Source organism: Anabrus simplex, chromosome 2 (assembly GCF_040414725.1).
Source record: "Anabrus simplex isolate iqAnaSimp1 chromosome 2, ASM4041472v1, whole genome shotgun sequence".
In the NCBI taxonomy this organism is placed as follows: Eukaryota; Metazoa; Arthropoda; class Insecta; order Orthoptera; family Tettigoniidae; genus Anabrus; species Anabrus simplex.
Genome location: NC_090266.1, coordinates 733,168,551 through 733,187,432, shown reverse-complemented (window position 1 = coordinate 733,187,432; position 18,882 = coordinate 733,168,551). Strand labels below are relative to the sequence as shown.

At 37.4% G+C, this 18,882-nt stretch overlaps 1 protein-coding gene across 1 annotated transcript in view; it reads right to left on the bottom strand.

The window, feature by feature from the left end:
• Positions 1–18,882, bottom strand: part of LOC136864414 (transcription elongation factor SPT5) — a 214,654-nt gene that overhangs the window by 20,324 nt on the left and 175,448 nt on the right. Inside the window, exons 16-22 of the mRNA XM_067141381.2 lie at positions 4,815–5,004; positions 4,190–4,308; positions 3,978–4,095; positions 3,716–3,886; positions 3,525–3,641; positions 2,814–2,969; positions 2,599–2,714 (exon numbers count right to left, since the gene is read on the bottom strand). Of these exons, the coding sequence (XP_066997482.2) occupies positions 2,599–2,714; positions 2,814–2,969; positions 3,525–3,641; positions 3,716–3,886; positions 3,978–4,095; positions 4,190–4,308; positions 4,815–5,004 (987 nt within the window). The remainder of the gene's footprint in view (positions 1–2,598; positions 2,715–2,813; positions 2,970–3,524; positions 3,642–3,715; positions 3,887–3,977; positions 4,096–4,189; positions 4,309–4,814; positions 5,005–18,882) is intronic.

Sequence of the window (18,882 nt, the reverse complement as noted above, 5' to 3'; positions counted from 1 at the left end):
ACAAAACCAATTTCTAATTTCTGAATGGAATGCGAAATACAAGCACAAACAGGCTCACTGTGTTATTCAGCAATCTCGCTGCTAACCGGCAGGCAAAACTGAACCTTCCTGAGGCTAACGGCTCGCTTCCCGAAGGGGCAACTTATCCTATGAAGTTCAGGAATTCAAGGCCTTTTCCTGTTATCACGCAACTGTAGCAAGGGCTCTTTCTTACCAGAGTTGGAAATCATGTTCCTTTCACAAGGGATGACAAATAACGTTTTCAGAGCTATGAAAAATGTGATCATACTAAGCAGTAATAGCAAAAATTTGTGACATAAGTGAGGTATTTTTATATGGATTTAATACGATGAGAATCGGGATTTCAAATTTACGGTGCGCTAAGCGGGAAAACGTGTTAATGAGGAACACACTAACGAGGTTTCACTGTACTTGAGAATTTTTACATCTCCTTATGCTAAATGCAGATTCTGCACTAATGTGAGTTACATGAAATCGAATATAATTACATTGCCCTTATGGAATAATTTTCGCAACTTGAAACTTCTTCCCTTAAATGCGGATTTACGCTAAATCGAGGTCACGCAAATTCGAGGTTATACTCTATTTAAGAAAATTGTCAATGGTTCATTAATGACATCTGGGTTCAAAAATACACTTTTTAAAATTCCTCAAGAACTGGATTTGAAGGACAAAGCATTTTTTGAATGTTACCTTCTCATATGAATGTGCTTCAAAAGCGAGATGAACAGAAAATGGAAAATTGTCCTCAATACATAACTGAGAGATATGCAGCCAACAGAATAATTAACACCCAGGTAATAAACTTGTAAAAAATATGTTTTGCATCACCCCTGTGGATAGAGCCAATGTGTTGATATCTTGAATGTCCATGTGCAGATTGGAAAGCAGACCCTCAAGCTGTTTGTAAACATTTACAGATAGAACATTCAAACTTAAAGGTAGGCATTTGAAATTGTAGCACCAGTAGGGAACTATTACGAGTCCAATTCTGAAGAGTGTAGTGAAAGTTTACAATGGTAAGAAGAATTGTATTGACATTTAATCATGTCTGCATAAACCCGTCAAGGAGGAATGCAAAAAAGGGAAGTTGTTAGATGAGTGCAGGTGAATCTAAGTGAGGTTCTTCAGACATGGAATTATTTCACAACAGGTTATGTCGATGACTCACAGGCTGTCCACACTCTATAACTGCAACAGATGTCTGCTAACTTTGACTGCTGGCTTGGAGGAACCCTGAGCTAAATGCTACACAGGACAGTTCAGCATTCATGGTAATGCTAATCTAAAGTCCTGAAATCATGCAGACCATTACAGATGAGCAAAAAATCACACTGAAAAGACTCCTCAGAACTGGCATACAAAGCTGTTTACCAGCAAATGCTGCATACGCGTGAACCCAGATGATTGCGACATGTTTGGGGGAATTCAGGAATACCGCATATCTCGGATACTGTGCCCAATGTGTGCAGCAAGAAGATGGCTCATTGGTGTTTAAGGGTAGCATTACACAGGTCACTGTACACCTTTCCATAGTTGTTCAGGGCACACCAAATGACTGAAATGTACAGGGACAAAATTCTTCAACCAAGAATGGAACTGCATCGCCAGCTTTCAGAGAAGACCATCTCAATGGATAACTTGGATGTGTAGTCATTATTAACTATTTCCTTTGTTGTGATGGTATCACCCAAATGGAGTGACCTGCCTATTTCCCAGACATGAATCCCATTGGAATAAACTGAAATGTCCTGCCGGATTATGAATTATTCGCAAAACTTACGCAAAACAGGAAGTGAAGAATGGGACAAATAATACCGAGAATGGTTTGATAACCTAGAAGACAGTATGCCAAGATGGACTGAAGCACACAACCAAGCAAAGGAACGTGCTCCCCAATATTAACACACTCTAGACTTTTTTTTTTTGCTAGTTGTTTTACGTCGCACCGACACAGATAGGTCTTATGGCGACGATGGGACAGGAAAGGCCTAGGAGTGGGAAGGAAGCGGCCGTGGCCTTAATTAAGGTACAGCCCCAGCATTTGCCTGGTGTGAAAATGGGAAACCACGGAAAACCATTTTCAGGGCTGCCGACAGTGGGGTTCGAACCTACTATCTCCCGAATACTGGATACTGGCCGCACTTACACTCTAGACTGATGAATAAAACTCCAACTCTTAAATCAATCATGTGATTTGTAAGTTTTTTTTTAAACGGTTTGTTGAGCAGGAATTAGTGCAAATTTATTATACTTAAATAAACCACATCCATCTTATGTATATCCCATGAACGATAATCTTTATAGGTGATGTAAAATTTATTTTCGTATACGAAGATGTAGAGGAGAAAACCAGACCTCAGTAATCAGCAAGACTGAGAGAAGGGGGGAAATTCATTAAGAACAAGGGTTATAGACAGAACTCATCAGTACAACTGATCTGAAATCAATTCTGGTGGGGAAAAAAATTAAGTCTAGAAAGATCAACAAATTGTCAATTTAAACAAGATGTGTACATTCAATTACCCAGGCAAGTAAATGAGAGCACAGAGTACGTTAATACATGATTCAACTCACTGAAATGCCACGAATCACACCCGTCTGCCCACTGAGTCCAGGATCTTCATGAGAATCTCTAATGCGAACTTCTATATCTGTTGTATGCCAATCCAAAAGTGGCTGTTGATCTAGTCCTAAATGAACAAACAAACAAAAAAACACATTCATTTTATCTCATATTCCAAGAGTTGTTTTTTTTTTTTTTTTTTACCTCATTAGAGGTTACTACAAACCTGATCCAGGCGTTTGTGGATTAAATGGTGATGGAGCTCCACCAGGAGTCATAGGACTGTAACCAAGAGGAGATGGAGTTCCATATGGCACACCGCCTGTAGGAGAAGGTGTATAGCCAGAAGGACTCGGAGTCGCTACATAGCCTGAAGGTGTACCTAGAACATAAATCGAGGAACTGTTATCAGGCTCAGATAAGTACCCCTAATAAAAATGACAGGATCCAAATTTTGCCAGACTGCAAACAAGTTATGAACTTTCTAAATAAGATGTATGTTGAGAAAATACATTTTTAAAGATGCTGGTACACTAAAGATAGTGGTAATAATCATCAGACTGTGTATAATTCAATGATAGCATATAGCTCTACGCTATTTTCAGAAATGTATAATGAATAACAAACGCAAAGATCCAATAATATTTTAAAATGATAATTCTCTGAACATACTTCCTTGCTGGTTCAGTTTTCTGTAACTTATGACAGATAGTGAATAAGTCAATACTTTATAAATTTGGATATATTGTACTTCATTTAGATAGATTTATTAATCAACTGCTTAACTAACTCACAATTATAGATGATATAGTTAAGTCAAATAACCTATAGCTATAGTTAAATAGAAATAACACAAAGTTACAAACTGAACACACACGATCTGGTTTATCAGTGTATTCACACAGCACTACATCTTTTAGCCTTCATAAATAATTACCTTGATAAGCTGTTGGCGAAGGTGATGGCTGATATGGAGAGTATGAGTGATCTGAGCCATACATGGTGCCGGGTGTCTGTGGTGTATATGGACCTCCTGCCTGATAACCCGGGGTACCTGAAAATAATCTCTTTTTAATTTTCCATTCATGTAAAATACAATTAACAACACATAACAATGTATTCACATACCAGGGTTATAACCAGGAGATGGTGAACCATCATCTATCTGCATTGGATCAAAATCATTGGGGCGAGATGGTGTATTGGCAATATTAGCATCCCAAGCGCCAAACTGACTGGGGGTACGTGATCCATCATGAGAGGGTGTCATGCTTCCCATGTGTGGAGTACGTGAGCCAGCTGTAAAAGAAATAAACCATAACCATTAAATAACTGAATCTACGCACATGTCTTTCCTATATATCTACCACTGTAACATACTTCCACATACCATCATACATAGGAGTCTGTGAACCATGCATGGGAGTCTTACTGCCTTCCCGATACATTGGAGTCTGACTGCCTCCACCATAAGCTGGAGTACGATTGTAAGACGAGAAAGAACCATCCTGAAATTTTTGAGACAGAGAGGAAAGTAAGTACCTACTTAAATAAAGACACTCATTAAGTTAGTTATGCAAATCAAAACCATAATAAATATACCTTTGTTGGGACACCAACACTGGCAATATGTGATCTATCCACCGAAATTGTTTGACAGGTCGAATGGAGTTCCACACGTGCAGTAGATTCTGTTGCATCTTTTACAATGCCAACATTACCTAGAACACATTTCTGCAGTATTACACTTTGGCCTTGTACAGTCTTACATATTGAAGTTGTCTTGCTTTGCTATTTCTCCTATCTCTATGACGGTTATCACATCAAAGGATCATTACACAAAAGAAATAGATCAAGTAAACTACAAAAAGTTTTGTATTTAATCTTTAAATGATTATGGATCCAGAGACACACTGAAAAAAAATTAAACAGTCTTTTTGTAAGTCCTGCAGAAAAGAAAAAAGAATGCTATAACTGATCAGGGACTGTTTATTACTGAACTAGCTAGCTGAGAATGCCCCAGGATTCAAAACTCAACAATGGGCACAATTTGAGGCAGACTATATATATCACTTTTGGTGAAGGACTGTTTCTAACATTGATATATAACTATGTGGTACACACAAGGAGGGATGAATTGAAATTTTTTTCTTTTCCATTTTTCCCAGCTTGAAAGCTATTCAATGCAAAGGAAAAAAACATTCTGAGGATTAGTAGTACACCGTACCTTTATATGATCCTCCAGTTATCTTGATAGTCTGACCAATTAACTCTCGATCTCTTCTAATTCCTCCACCTCCTCGGCCGCGTCCTCTACCACCCTCACCACGAGATCTTCCACTTGGGTGCATAGGAGATGAAATATGAGGAGACATGAAACCACCAAATCCTCCAACAGGTCCAGTAGCTCCAGAGCCCTGTCATTTTCAATATCATAATTAATATTTCATAAAAAGTTTAAGCATAGGCAAAGATATCAAAAAGAAAGTATGCCAAAAGGTTGTTCAGGAAAAAAAAAGGAGATGCTGGGAAAGTTTCACAGACAGCTTACAGGAGGACATTAAAGATTAAAAAAAAAAAGGTGTAGTTTAGAAAAAATAATTAATGTTAGATTCACAGAACTAACACCTGAAAGAGAAAAAATCAATCAGGCTACACCAAAAATCCAGATTAATGAGGGCCGGATAAACGAGGTTCTTGCGTATTATGTTTGCAATTTCTTTATAATTGGTGTTTCCCATATCCACAGTTTTCCTGCATCTATCGTTCTCCCCCACCCCCCGAGATCCCGGCGAAAATGATTAATCGAGGTTCCACTATAATCTGTTGTTGAATGTTTCCTTTTTCAGGGATTTTGTAAAAAAAATAAAAAATTACTTCTCAACAGACTGAAGAGCCTAACAGTTCTAGATTTACTGAGTCCAAACTGAAAAGAAATGGTTTCCACTTTAAAAAATATCAGTAATACAATATTGAAACCAGTGTATAATTTAAAAGCACACTGCTCCAACAATTTTTATTGTTTTTCATTTTGACTGAAGCTTCACCTATTCCAGAAATTACCATCCTTTTACCTGCAATCAAGGATTTGGAGAATCCATATAGAACTTGATGGACTGGAAATAAATTCACTGCCAGCAAAATGGTGTTATGTAAGAGTAGCGTGATCTCATTCTGCTACATATACAAGTCTCATGGTCTGAAACTGTGTACATGGCATCACAATGCATTTGAAAAGGCATGTCATACAGTGCTGAATCAGACTGAGAATGTCTGTGGAGCAAAGTAAATGTGAAAAGATAAAATAAAACTCTTACTCTCAGAGAAGTGAGAACTATTTCAGGAAACAATATTCAATGAAAAGATGTGTTAATTACATGACTGAAATTTTTTTTTTTTGCTAGTTGTTTTACGTCGCACCGACACAGATAGGTCTTACGGCGACGATGGGACAGGAAAGGGCTAGGAGTGGGAAGGAAGCGGCCGTGGCCTTAATTAAGGTACAGCCCCAGCATTTGCCTGGTGTGAAAATGGGAAACCACGGAAAACCATTTTCAGGGCTACCAACAGTGGGGTTCGAACCTACTATCTCCCGAATACTGGCCGCACTTAAGCGACTGCAGCTATCGAGCTCGGTATGACTGAAATCGAGAAGAAAGTATGTGGAATACAGCCAGTCTTGTTCATGCTTATTTAACCCCTTGAGTGGGTATGACGTCTTTAGACGTTTTCGCGCTGGGCTTCTACAGTGGGTATGACGGCATTAGTCGATCGTAACATTTATCGCGTATGTATCTTGACGGTGAAGGCATACGGCATGTCCATGGAATCTATCGCATTAGTGGATATGTTTTCCACGAGATCACGCTGTGTGTTGTTTTTTAGAGCTGTCACAGCTTTGTGAAATGCATTTGTTTTGGCGCCTTGCACGAAGTTCCCGCGCAGCCATTTATGTCGCGAAGCATGGCTTCCAAACGTAAAGTAGATCGGCTTGATTGTGCGGGTATTTCGACAGTTCCGAAGGTGTATTTTGTGTTGGTCCCAAGGGAATAGGAAGAAAACATCATACTGGTGTCCTGACTGTGAAAAGGCTTTGTGTGTAATACCTTGTTTCCGCCTATATAACACAGATAACAATCTACAAAACCTATAATCATCCTGATTCAGAACAATGTAAATAATGTTAGTAACACATTTGGATTCATAACAATGTAAATAATGTACATAATGTTAGTATCACATTATTGAAGAATAATAATTACTATCGTATTAGATTAAACTAATTGTGTACATATTTATGAAGGAAATATTTAAATATCACAAAGTGGGGAAAAAGTACCCACGGCAGGTATTTTTGCTCAAGCACATCATCACCTGGCTGGTGTTTAAACCATATCTCCTTACTTATTAGACCCCCCCCCCCTCCTATTCCACTTTTATAGCTGCAAAAATTAATGGGGGAGGAGTCCAATATGCAATGGCCTTCCATTTTGCCCAGTGACTTCTGGGTACAAAGAACTATAAATTCTACATGCATGCATTCTACACTAATCTTTAACAAATTTATGACTGTATTCCATGTCTTACAGGCTACCTTTTCTTGGAAGGCAGTATTTCTAAATTTTTAAAAAAAGACAATAAATGCACACATGACTTTTACGCCTACATATACTGTAAATATAATCAGTTTTATTTACTCTTATATCACGTCATTTGTTTCATTTCATTACCTCCTCTGATGAGGCTGACGTCAGGAGGGGCATCCGATCATAAAAACTCACTATGAAGATTCATCTTACTTCATATTCAACCCCGGAGAGAAAAAGGATAAGGGTTGGACATAGATTTATTGTATTATGCAATATTAACATACAAGAACTTAATGGCCAGTCATTTGTTTCTCTCAGATGAGCAGTAGGCTTACCAGATAGTAAACCTAATCACTGCTTTCACATGAATTATAGTCATCTTGTGCCACCAACTTCCCTCTACCGGCATTATCGTCATCCTAAATGATGTCATCTTCACTGCTATTCTATCACCTAATCAAATTAAATCACATACAATAGTTCCACTTCGTCAATAATTTTACAGTCTTTTTTTTATTATGCTAAATTCCATTCATGTTTCAAGAACCTACTTGTTTGCTTCTTCAGCAGCTGTTTAATCTACCAATCACTTTTATGACTTGCTAACATCACTACCTTTTCCTGCCTCATAAATAAATTACAATTTGCATATCATTTGAATATATATTCATCACTTGTACCTTTACGATTGGCTTTACGTCACACTGACAAAGATAGGTCTTACGGCGATGATGGGATGGGAAAGGCCTAGGAGTGGGAAGGAAGTGGCCGTGGCCTTAATTAAGATACAGCCTGATGTGAAAATGGGAAGCGACGGAAAACAATCGCCTGGGCTATCGACAGTGGGGTTCGAACCCACTATCTCCTGGATGCAAGCTCGCAGCTCCACCTGTACTTAAGAATTAAATTACTGCATGTAAATTAACTAAAACATCAAGATCTCTGTGTATTAAAGTTTCAATTTGAATAACATAACAAATTTGTTGAATTAATTACATTATTATTATTTTTTTTTTTGCTATTTGCTTTACGTCGCATCAACACAGATAGGTCTTATGGTGATGATGGGATAGGAAAGGCCTAGGAATTGGAAGGAAGCGGCCATGGCCTTAATTAAGGTACAGCCCCGGCATTTGCCTGGTGTGAAAATGGGAAACCATGGAAAACCATCTTCAGGGCTGCCAACAGTGGGGCTCGAACCCACTATCTCATGATTAGTGGATACTGGCCGCACTTAAGCGACTGCAGCTATCGAGCTCGGTACTATACTTTTAAAGAAACTTTTATGAAATTAGTAGTCTTGAAATAGAAACATAATTTAATGTGTATCTCATTACGTATTTTATAATTGCAGCTCCTCCTGTTGAACATCATCTCTAACTCATAGTTTAAAGGCTGTTTTGCTATCTTTGTGTGCTCCATATGACAAAAAAAAAAAAAAACTCTTTAATCTGCCACTAAATACAGAAAACTTAACATGAAGATTTACTGATAAATGACTTGCAGAGTGTGCTGCTTGTCTATTCTGTCTAACTATACCTGACCTTACCTCTGATTGTAAGTCTTGGAATCATGCGAGCCAGTTTGTTAAACTTTGTTCTATAAATCTTAAAATAAAACAAAATTAGAATTGCCAGTTTGTTAGTATGAAAAGAAGACTATTTTATAACTGAAAAACAAACTCACTTTGTTGCTCCCACAGCTGATGGTTAAATAGTGTGTTTGTGCATTATGTCTTACCTGCATCACAATTCACAACACGTATGACCTTGCTACAGAGTGACGGTTGTGAAGGGAGAAATCAAGTGAGGTGGCGGGGAATCATGTGCCGCTTTTCATTGGCTTCCCATTTTCACACTGGCAAATGCTGGGGCTGTACCATAATTAAGACCATGGCTGCTTCCTTCCCACTCCTAGGCCTTTCCTATCCCATCGTTGCCGTAAGACCTTTCTGTGTCAGTGCGAGGTAAAGCCAGTTGTAAAAGTACAGGTGGTGAATATATATTCAAATAATATGCAAATTATAATTTATTTATGAGGGAAGAAAAGGTAGTGATGTTAGCAAGTCATAGAAGTGATTGGTAGATTAAACAGCTGCTGAAGAAATGAACAATTAGGTTCTTGAAACATGAACAGAATTTAGCATAATAAAAAAGACTGTAAAATTATTGACGAAGTGGAACAGGAGGGGAAGTAAATAGGGGAAGGGTGTGTGTGATATCATAGTTATATTGTGGCATTAATATTTTCCTTTTCCTTTCTTCTCTTCTTCCTATGCATTTTCTTATTCTCTTCTTCCTTATGCATTTTCTTATTAATCTAAATAGTACATTCTCTTCGTTCAGTGGTTTATTTATATTTAATTCACCATTCCTTTTTTGTGCCAAATAAATCCATATTCTTCCCAAAATGTCTATAGATTTGCCTTCTTGACTGTATGCAAAACCTTCATATCTTTTTCTATATCTGTAAATTTGTTATTGTATTCCTGCATGTGTTCTATTGCTGAGTATCTCCTGTGTTTAAATGCATTTACGTGTTCTTTGTATCCAATTTCAAGGCTTCTACCTGATTGTCCGAAGTATTGTCTATGGCATTCTTGACAAGTAATATAATATACCCCCATATTTTTGAAATTTGTTGGTATTATTAATCTTATGCATATTAAATTTTAAAAATTATCTTACGTTTGATATGCGATGTCAGTTTAATATTTTTTTAGTATTTTATTTAATCCACACGAGTGCCTGTTATGGATTGTGGGCACAGCCATGCTCTTCTCTTCTTTCTGTTCCTTATTTGGGGTTGATTTCGGTTTGATTATTTTATTATTTATTCTATTAACATAGTTCTTGGGCTACCCATTATTTTCTGCAACTTCGTATATTATCCTCATTTCTTCTTTTAATCCTGCTTCTTTACAGGGAACCTGAGTGCCCTGTTTAGCAAACTGTAAGAAGTTCCCTTCTTATGTTGTCCCAGGTGCTTTGAATCACTTCTAATAACTGTATTGGTTTGTGTTTCCTTTCTATAAATCAGGTATTCAAAGCTCTTGTTCGCGCTGACTTATTTATCATGCCGAAATTTTCATCGTTGCGTGGTAAATTACATGGCTATGTTTGCGAATTTGGTTCAATACACTTTCCACTGATGGAGCTATACTCTTTTGCAAAATCTGTGAAAAATCTATTAATCACGAAAAAAGTACTTTTTAACTCAACATTTCGCAACAACGAAACATAAGTCTAGGTTAAATATTGTTAGCCCTAAGATCGATTTAATATCAACAGCAGTTACAACATCCAGCAGGGAATCTCAGTTTTCCATGGATCTATGTAAAGCTTTCTTGGACTCCGGAATTCCGTTCTGGAAACCGGAAAATCAATCCCTCAGGACGTTTCTGCAGAAGTACACTAAAGAAGAAGTTCCGTCTGAATCCACATTAAGAAAAACGTATTTGAACATCTCCTCTGAAGAGACCCTGCAGAGGATTCGAAGCAGAGTTGCAGAAAAGAAGATCTGGATCTCCATTGATGAAACTATGGATGCAATGGGACGTTACATGGCCAACGTCATCATTGGAACTATGGAAGTAAAGCAAACTGACCTATCATCAGTATTTCGTTTGATGACAGAAGAGATGGAGAGAGCAAATGGTTCCACAGTGGCACAGTTGTTCACAAATTCATTAATGTTACTCTGGCCGGATGGAATACGGCATGATGATGTCCTACTTTTTGTCACAGATGCGGCACCTTACATGAAAAACGCAGCTACAGCCTTGAAAGTTCTCTTTCCTAAAATGCTCCACCTCACATGTCTAGCCCATGGACTGCACAGAACTGCTGAAGAGATAAGAGGTTTGTATCCTCACGTGGATAAGTTAGTTTCGAATTCCAAGAAAATCTTCCTAACATCACCCTCCCAAATCCGGGTTTTCAAGGACGTGGCACCAGAGCTCCCTTTACCTTCACAGCCAGTTCTCACCAGATGGGGAACCTGGATCTCAGCAGTCATATATTACAGCAACAATTTGGACAAGATACGTGTACTTCATGCCGTATCAGTAGACGAAGTTGCTTCAGTTCGCGAGGTAAAAAAGTTGTTGGACCATGAAGAGCTCAGCAATGATCTGGCATTTATAACAGCACATTATAGTGTGATACCGGAAGCAATCTTGAAGTTGGAGAAAAGAGATGATTCGCTGGTATCATCTATGGCGATCTTCGAAGATGCAGTAAAACAACTGCTGCAAGCACCAGGAGAAAAAGGAAGGAGTGTTAGTGAAAAGTGTAAACGTGTTCTGAGTGCTAACGTGGACATTGAAAAAATTCAGAACAATCGTGATGTTCTGAAAGGTGAAAATTCTGTTTTAACTGGCATGTGTCCTTCCAAAATAGCTTGTTTCAAAAATGCGCCAATCACTTCAGTGGAAGTAGAACTTTCCTTTTCCATGATGAAAAACATTATTTCTGACAAGCGTCTGTGTATGACAGTTGATACTTTGAAAAAGCACCTTGTTGTTGCTTGTAACCAAGGATAGTAAGAGTAAATATGCTAATTATGTAATACATTGATAATAAAGAAATGAATAAGTATTTAAAATACATCTTGTTTTCATTAATAATGAGTGAGATTCCTCTTTGCTTTCACTCCTAATAAATGCCTATTTTAATTACAGTACTGCCTATTTTCAGTATTTCAAGTGCCTTTTTGCCTGCCTATTTTAACCAAAAATAAATGCCTAACTTTCGGGCTCTAGTTATTAATTACTGCTGTTGAGGTGAATTCAAAATGTTTCTTTAAAAATATTTGTATGAACTTGGCAGTCTCGTATGTTGAAGCTATTCCTAAAAGTTACAGAGGTGGCCAAATTACACTGACCTGCGAATTCAAACTTTCCGATCATTGCATGAAGTTTACATAGTGATCTTTTATATTTCAGGCATGCTGATTCCGGAAATGAAGTCAGTTTTCCCCTATCACATCAGGGTTTTGTGCTAATTCAAAATGTAAATTTGATAAATATGCAGCACGCACACATGCAAGATTACTATTATCACATGTAAAGAATGCCGCTTATTATTTTCACCCCTCTGAACACTCCTATCTTACACTGGTATACTTATGAACATAAAGATATGTAGTGTACTGTGTCAAGAGATCTGTAGAAAAACACAGCCAAATGGACCAAAATTTACCACGCATTAAGCCTCATAACATACTGAGAATGGTAAGTCTTTACTTTCTTTAGTAACCAGCAGTAATCTGCCAGCATGTTTTTGTTCCATTTCCCTTGATATCTGCATTCCATTTCATGTAGATCCTGATGGAATCTTTCTCCTTGCTCTTCGCTCAGCATTCCTAGGTTCTCAGGGAAATAGTCCAGATGTGAATGTAACATGTACACTTTCAAGCTCATTTTGCAGCCTAAATCTTGAAAAGAAACAAGCAATCTATCCACCATTTGTTTGTAGTCTGAATCCTTTGTTTTCCAAGAAAGTTTTTGACCACATTCTGGAATGCTGTCCATGCCAATCGTTCTGCAGTGCACATAACATCTTCAAAATTAGCATCAGAAAGAAGTTATCTGATATATGGACCTGTGAAAATACCCTCCTTGATTTTGGAATTACTGATGCCTGGGAATTGATGACACAGGTACTGAAAGCATTCGCCTTCATTGTCTAGGGCCTTAATGAATTGCTTCATAAGCCCTAGTTTGATGTGAAGCGGAGGTAACAGTCTTTTGCTCTTGTGAACAAGAGTTTCTTGTTTTATGTTTTTCGACCCTACAATCCTACGTGGCCATTCTTTTTGAGTCCAGTGATGTAACCTTGCCTGACTGCCCAACTCACACAGAAAGCAGGGGTGCTTTGTGTAACCTCCTTGTAAACCTAACAGAATACCTATCACTTTGAAATCACCACACACTTGCCACTTGTGTTCCTGGTACTTCAGTTTACACAACAGCATTTCAAGATTTCCATATGTTCCTTGCATAATAACTGAATGAGCAACGGGAATGGATGCAAGTTTGTTTTCGTTGTGAAGAAGGACGCACTTCAAACTAAGCTTAAAGGCGTCGATGGAAAGTCTCCAGTCAATAGTGTCATACTGTGGTGCTCGTAGTTTTAAGATAACCTCCGGAATGTTGTTGCAGTAAACGAAGGCTCCCTCTTCAGAAAAGAAGGGTGTAAATTCTTGTTCGTGATGTCTGTACCAATAGCACATTGTCCTGGGTACCAACATGTTCCTTTCACGAAGTCTAGACCCAAGTAAACTCGTCAGATTCCTTTGTAAGGCCAAGATCTCGAACGAAGTAATTTAATGCACTTTGCTCGAACAGTCTCGGTTCGTTTTCAACACATTCACGGGAGAAATCACAGTCAGAGTTAGTGTCCGCCATTTCTGCATCATATTCATAAGAGGAACAATCCTGTAAATGTTCTGGACACTGTGGTATTGGTGTCAGGGCCATGAGGAACGGGTAAAATTGCAGATCGAATAATTCTTGGATACACAATGTTACCTTTGTTGCTGCTGTTAAATTCCTTCACATTCATATTCACAGAACAGAAGTAGCAGTGAGTACTGTGGTCTAGGGGTTCTCGCCAGACCATTGGAATATCGAATGGCAACGCAGTTCGCTTACCGTTCACCCATTGCCTTAACTGCTCTATACAGGTTCTAAAAGCCTTATGTGATGCCCACGGCTTGTCTTGGTCTCCAAGTTTCAAGCGAAAGTGGGCATAGTAGGCCTTTCTCACGAACTCGGTTCTATTGCACCGCTGTCTCATCAGCACCAAATTTCCACATACATAGCAGAATGTATCTGGATTGTTCTTGCAGCCACATCATGGCATGCTGATAGATGTAACTTCAATAAAAAATTTAACACAGTACGTCACTCACACATAGAATGCTTATGAAGAGAAAAATCTCTTTTCACTAGCAAGCGAAACACAACTCAGACTGTCGTGGACGAAGCACAACGAGAGAATGACCCCACTCAGCCAAAACCGCGCGTTGCCGGCTATGTTGTACATAGTTGCCGGCTCTATACTCTGAGCGTGATAATACAGGACTACGAAGTGGCTGGAGGACGTCGAATTAATAAAATAATAAAAGAAAAATGGAAATCTAAATTAAAGCAACACTCTTCCTAACACATGAGAAGTGCAATAGTGCATGTGATGAAATAAATGTAATATAGGATTTTTGAGAAAATATGATGTGATGGGGAAAAATTAACATCGGATACTGATTCAGGATGCAGAAGTCATCCTAAAAAGCAATACAGGATGGCGGCAACGGGCGAACTTTCTGGCTGTTTCACAGGTACCGCATGGCCAAGCCAGTATTGAGTTTATTTTCCCGCTTCAATCCTCTTCATGCTATAGGTAATGAAAAAAAAGAAACACAGGTTCGAAGTTGCAGAAATGAGTGCATGGAAAAGTATCTGGGGTTTTACGTGGGAGTGATAAAGGCGCAGAAGCAACGCTAGCACATCCAAACATAAACGGTTTCTTTCCTTGCGAGAATTTTATTTCATGTCTCCTCAATCTTGTGCTACGTTCTAATAATGCAATGTAATAATTACGAGTGATACGATAATATACAATGTTTAGCTCGTATAAAGGTAAAATAAAAAATAACTTTCAATTTTATGCCAACACGTGGTATTGCAATGCCTCTGTGTGCCTCCCACCAACACCCAGTTGGCTATCAACATTCGTTCAACTTCGTAAACGATCGGGATCTTTCGGCCGGCTGTTTGGCGGCATGTGTATCAGCTGGCTGCTGGCAAGTCGGCTGTTTTGTGCATAGAGTCGGGAAGTTGTTTATTCACCTCACTAATAATGGACACGGAAAATCTTATCAGTTTAGTTCAAAAAGTAATTTCTTCTATGGCAACACCCATAAGTATTACTGCAAAAACAACGTAAGAGAGAATGCCTGGAAGGAAATAAGCAAGGGAATGAAAAATCAAACAGGTTAGAATATTCAATTTTGTGGTAGATTAACAGTAATATACAATAATAAAGTAATGTTGTGGACAAATACACTTTACGGTTTTTAATTAATGTTTAGGCCAACTTGATTAATGACTTCACCCTGCCGCGGCCTGCAAATTACTGCATTAAAATTTTATCAAACCATCCACTGCGTGCTTTATGTTTCCCACGTAGAATCCTGTTCGATTCTATTTCGCTAGATGGAACGGTGGAGCGGAAATTTCGACTGATGGGTTTGATTCGATTCCACAAGGTGAGAGTGAGCATCTGGTGTCCGTGTTTTCATAGCGTGACGTCATGGCCTTGGTAGGCCAGCACAGGTTCTGTGACACCAGAGACACACCGTGAGCGCACGAACGGTCTAACACAGGGTGCAACTTGCGTGGAGACAGGAGGGTTCTAATCGTGGGCTGCTTTGAGCGGACGTTTTCTATCTCAAGGCGCTCTAAAATCTGAACTGTTTAACCGGGAAATATATTTACAACAGAACACTTTAAATGGGAAAAATATAGATATATCTTAATGCAACTGATCAAGGGACCAAGAATATCACACTTCTTAGGCAGGAAAACTTCTTATGCGGGAACTTCTTAACCGAGTTTCACTGTATTAGTGCTCCTAAATTAACTATTGCCTCAGGCTCATGAGTGGTTTGGAAACATGGACTGTCAAAGTTTCTTCTAGATAATGAAGTCAGTATGCTCCCATGGCCAGGTAATTCTCCAAATATGAACCCCATAGGAATCCTTTGGGCAATTCTGAAGGAAAAACTGAAACAGAAAAATGTTACAACCAAAGAACAACAAACGTGAACTTGTCGAAATGTGGGATAATGACACTGATGTATGTACAGCATGTATACATCTTGTGGAAGGCATACCCGAAAGGCTGGAAATGTTGATTAAGAACAAGAGGATGCATACGAGGTTCTATAAAACTCTTAACATTCATATACAGTGTGTGATAACCATAGGTAATACAAAATACGTAAAAATAAACAAAATTTAAAAAAAGGTCATGATGAGTATAATAATTTGGCCACCTCTGTACTGTACAATTGGCCTAATGGGTATGTTGTCTTTATGTATTTTCAGCAATGCTCTCAGTGTGGGTAAACCTGGCTTTATATTTATGAACTTATTTGTATCTTTAGAATCTAGTAACAAACTTATTTTATTCAACATTTTTTTTAGGATTTTTGGATTACATTTGTGGGTTTTTCTCAATTAATTTTGATCTCTCATGTTTTAGAACATTTTTGGTTTTCTCAATATATTCTTGTTTATTAATTATTAATATCCTGTTTCCTTTGTCTGCCTTAGTTACTATTATGTTATTAAGTTCAATTTTCTGTTTAAGTTCCTTAATGTTGTTATTCTTTCTAATCGCTTCTTTGTCTTCATGTTCCATTATCTTAGAAAGATTCTTAGCAACCTCAAGTCTTACTGCCTCTTGATCTTCTGCCTCTATTCTGGAAATGGCCTGTTCTGTTTCTGTTGCCATTTTTTATATTTCACTCTTATTATTAATCTTTGGCCAATTATGTTTAGGTCCTTTCTTCAATATCCCCAATTCTTTCTGTTAAATGCAGTCTCAGTTAAGTTCTTAACTGGAGGAAATAAAATATGCTCACTTTTATTTAGTTGTTTTTAACACCCTCATTCCATCCTTTTTCCATGTTTCTCATTTATAAGGGATTTGAATTTCCTGTCTAATGTGCCCTGCTTCTACTAGAGAGTAAAATACATTGAGAGTTCTATAATATATCCCATTTTATCCCATTCCAAGTTCAAAATCTGTTTCTTTTTTAGATGTCATACAGGGGTTTTGATTTAATAGGGTTTTTTTGATATGCAGAAATTTAATTTCATTTTTTATCTGTAATTGATTTACTTTCGTGTGAGTCTTCTTTTCATGATTATGTTTAGAGAATTTATTATTTTAATCATAATGGTTTGATTTATTTGGGTCCGTACTAACTTCAAACTTATCACCTAATCAAATTAAATCATATTGTCAATACTTTTGGTTTCTTTATTATGCTAAGTCCCGTACATGTTTCAAGAACCTACTTATTCTCTTCTTCAGCGGCTCTTTAATCTACCAATCACTTCTAAAACTTGCTAATGCCACTATCTCTTCTTGCCTAATAAATAAATTACAATTTGCACATCATTTGAATAAATAAATATTCACCACCTGTACCTATAGTACACAATAGTAATAATTAATAAAAAAGAATATACTGAGAAAACAGAAAGTTTTCTAAAAATTTAGAGATTTAAATAAGTCAAGAAAGACCCCAAAAATATAACCCAAAAAGAACCTAAAGAGAATGTCAAATGAAATAAGGTCTTTTCTAGATTCTAATGATACAAATAAGTTCATGAATATGAATCCAGATTTACCCACACTGACAGAGTTGCTGAAAATACATAAAGACAACATACCCATTATGCCGATATTAAATTTAACAATAGCTTGACATGCTGAAAATACATAAAGACAACATACCCATTATGCCGATATTAAATTTAAGAATAGCTTGACATATGAGACTGCCAAGTTCATACAAATATTTTTAAAGAAACATTTTAAATTTACCTCTTAACAGCAATAATTAACAACACTAGTGATTTCTGCAACAAAACCAAGGACATGTTAGAAGACAGCAACACAATTCACAGCTGGGACATCAAAGACGTGTATTCCACCATACTGATTTCTAAGACAATAATATTATAAGAAAGAATCTAACAAAGCACAGTGAATTAAGCTAGAAATAGAAGAATTAATTACAATATTAACATTCATATTAGACAAAAATTATTTCACTTTCAATAATAAGATATATAAACAAGATGAGGGATTAACAATGGGCTCCCCTGCATCAGGTATGCTACCAAGTACCCGCCCGGATATTGCCGGAAGGTCCACGAAAAAAAAAAAAAAAAAAGCTTGCTGTATTTATGGATATCTAAATGTGTGGAGGTAACTTGTTTTATCATCATAACGTTTAATTTCACACGTTCATTGTCCCCATGTTCTTATTAACACATAGCATGATTTGTTTGGTGTGCCCGAAAACTGTAAAAGTAGTTAGTGGGATGTAAAACCAATGAAAACCAATAACAATATTATTTGTCAGGTACAGTGATGAGTGAAACAATCATTATGATTGTTATTTTTTCATGCTTTAAAATCACTTCTTTAAAATTTACCTACTTGCCTGAATTACAAGATACAAAATTTTAATATTCCACCTACTCAATACTAAAAAATCATGTGATGTTTTTACAAGAACATTACAATGACATTAAAAGGTACTAGTTTCGGTCCACTGTGGACCATCATCAGCCTAGCCAAATTACAACAGTAAAAGACATAGTGATAAAAATAGTATGGAGAAATGAGAGGATCTAAAAGGATGGGATGGTGGTGGAATGACAGATAAAAGTGAAAAAACCGTATTTGCGAATAATGATAAAAGTAACAGAAGTGTTCACAATGACGAGTAAAATCTTGTGAAGTCACAGTAAAAACTCTTGATGAGATAGTCAGGTTGGTAGTTGCTCCTCTGTTGCACGATTGACATATATAACTACGTATATGCTTCTAGAAAGTTGTAGATGTAAGTTCCACTTTTGCGTAGAGGGAAGAATTGTCCAATGAGACTAGCACCAGATTA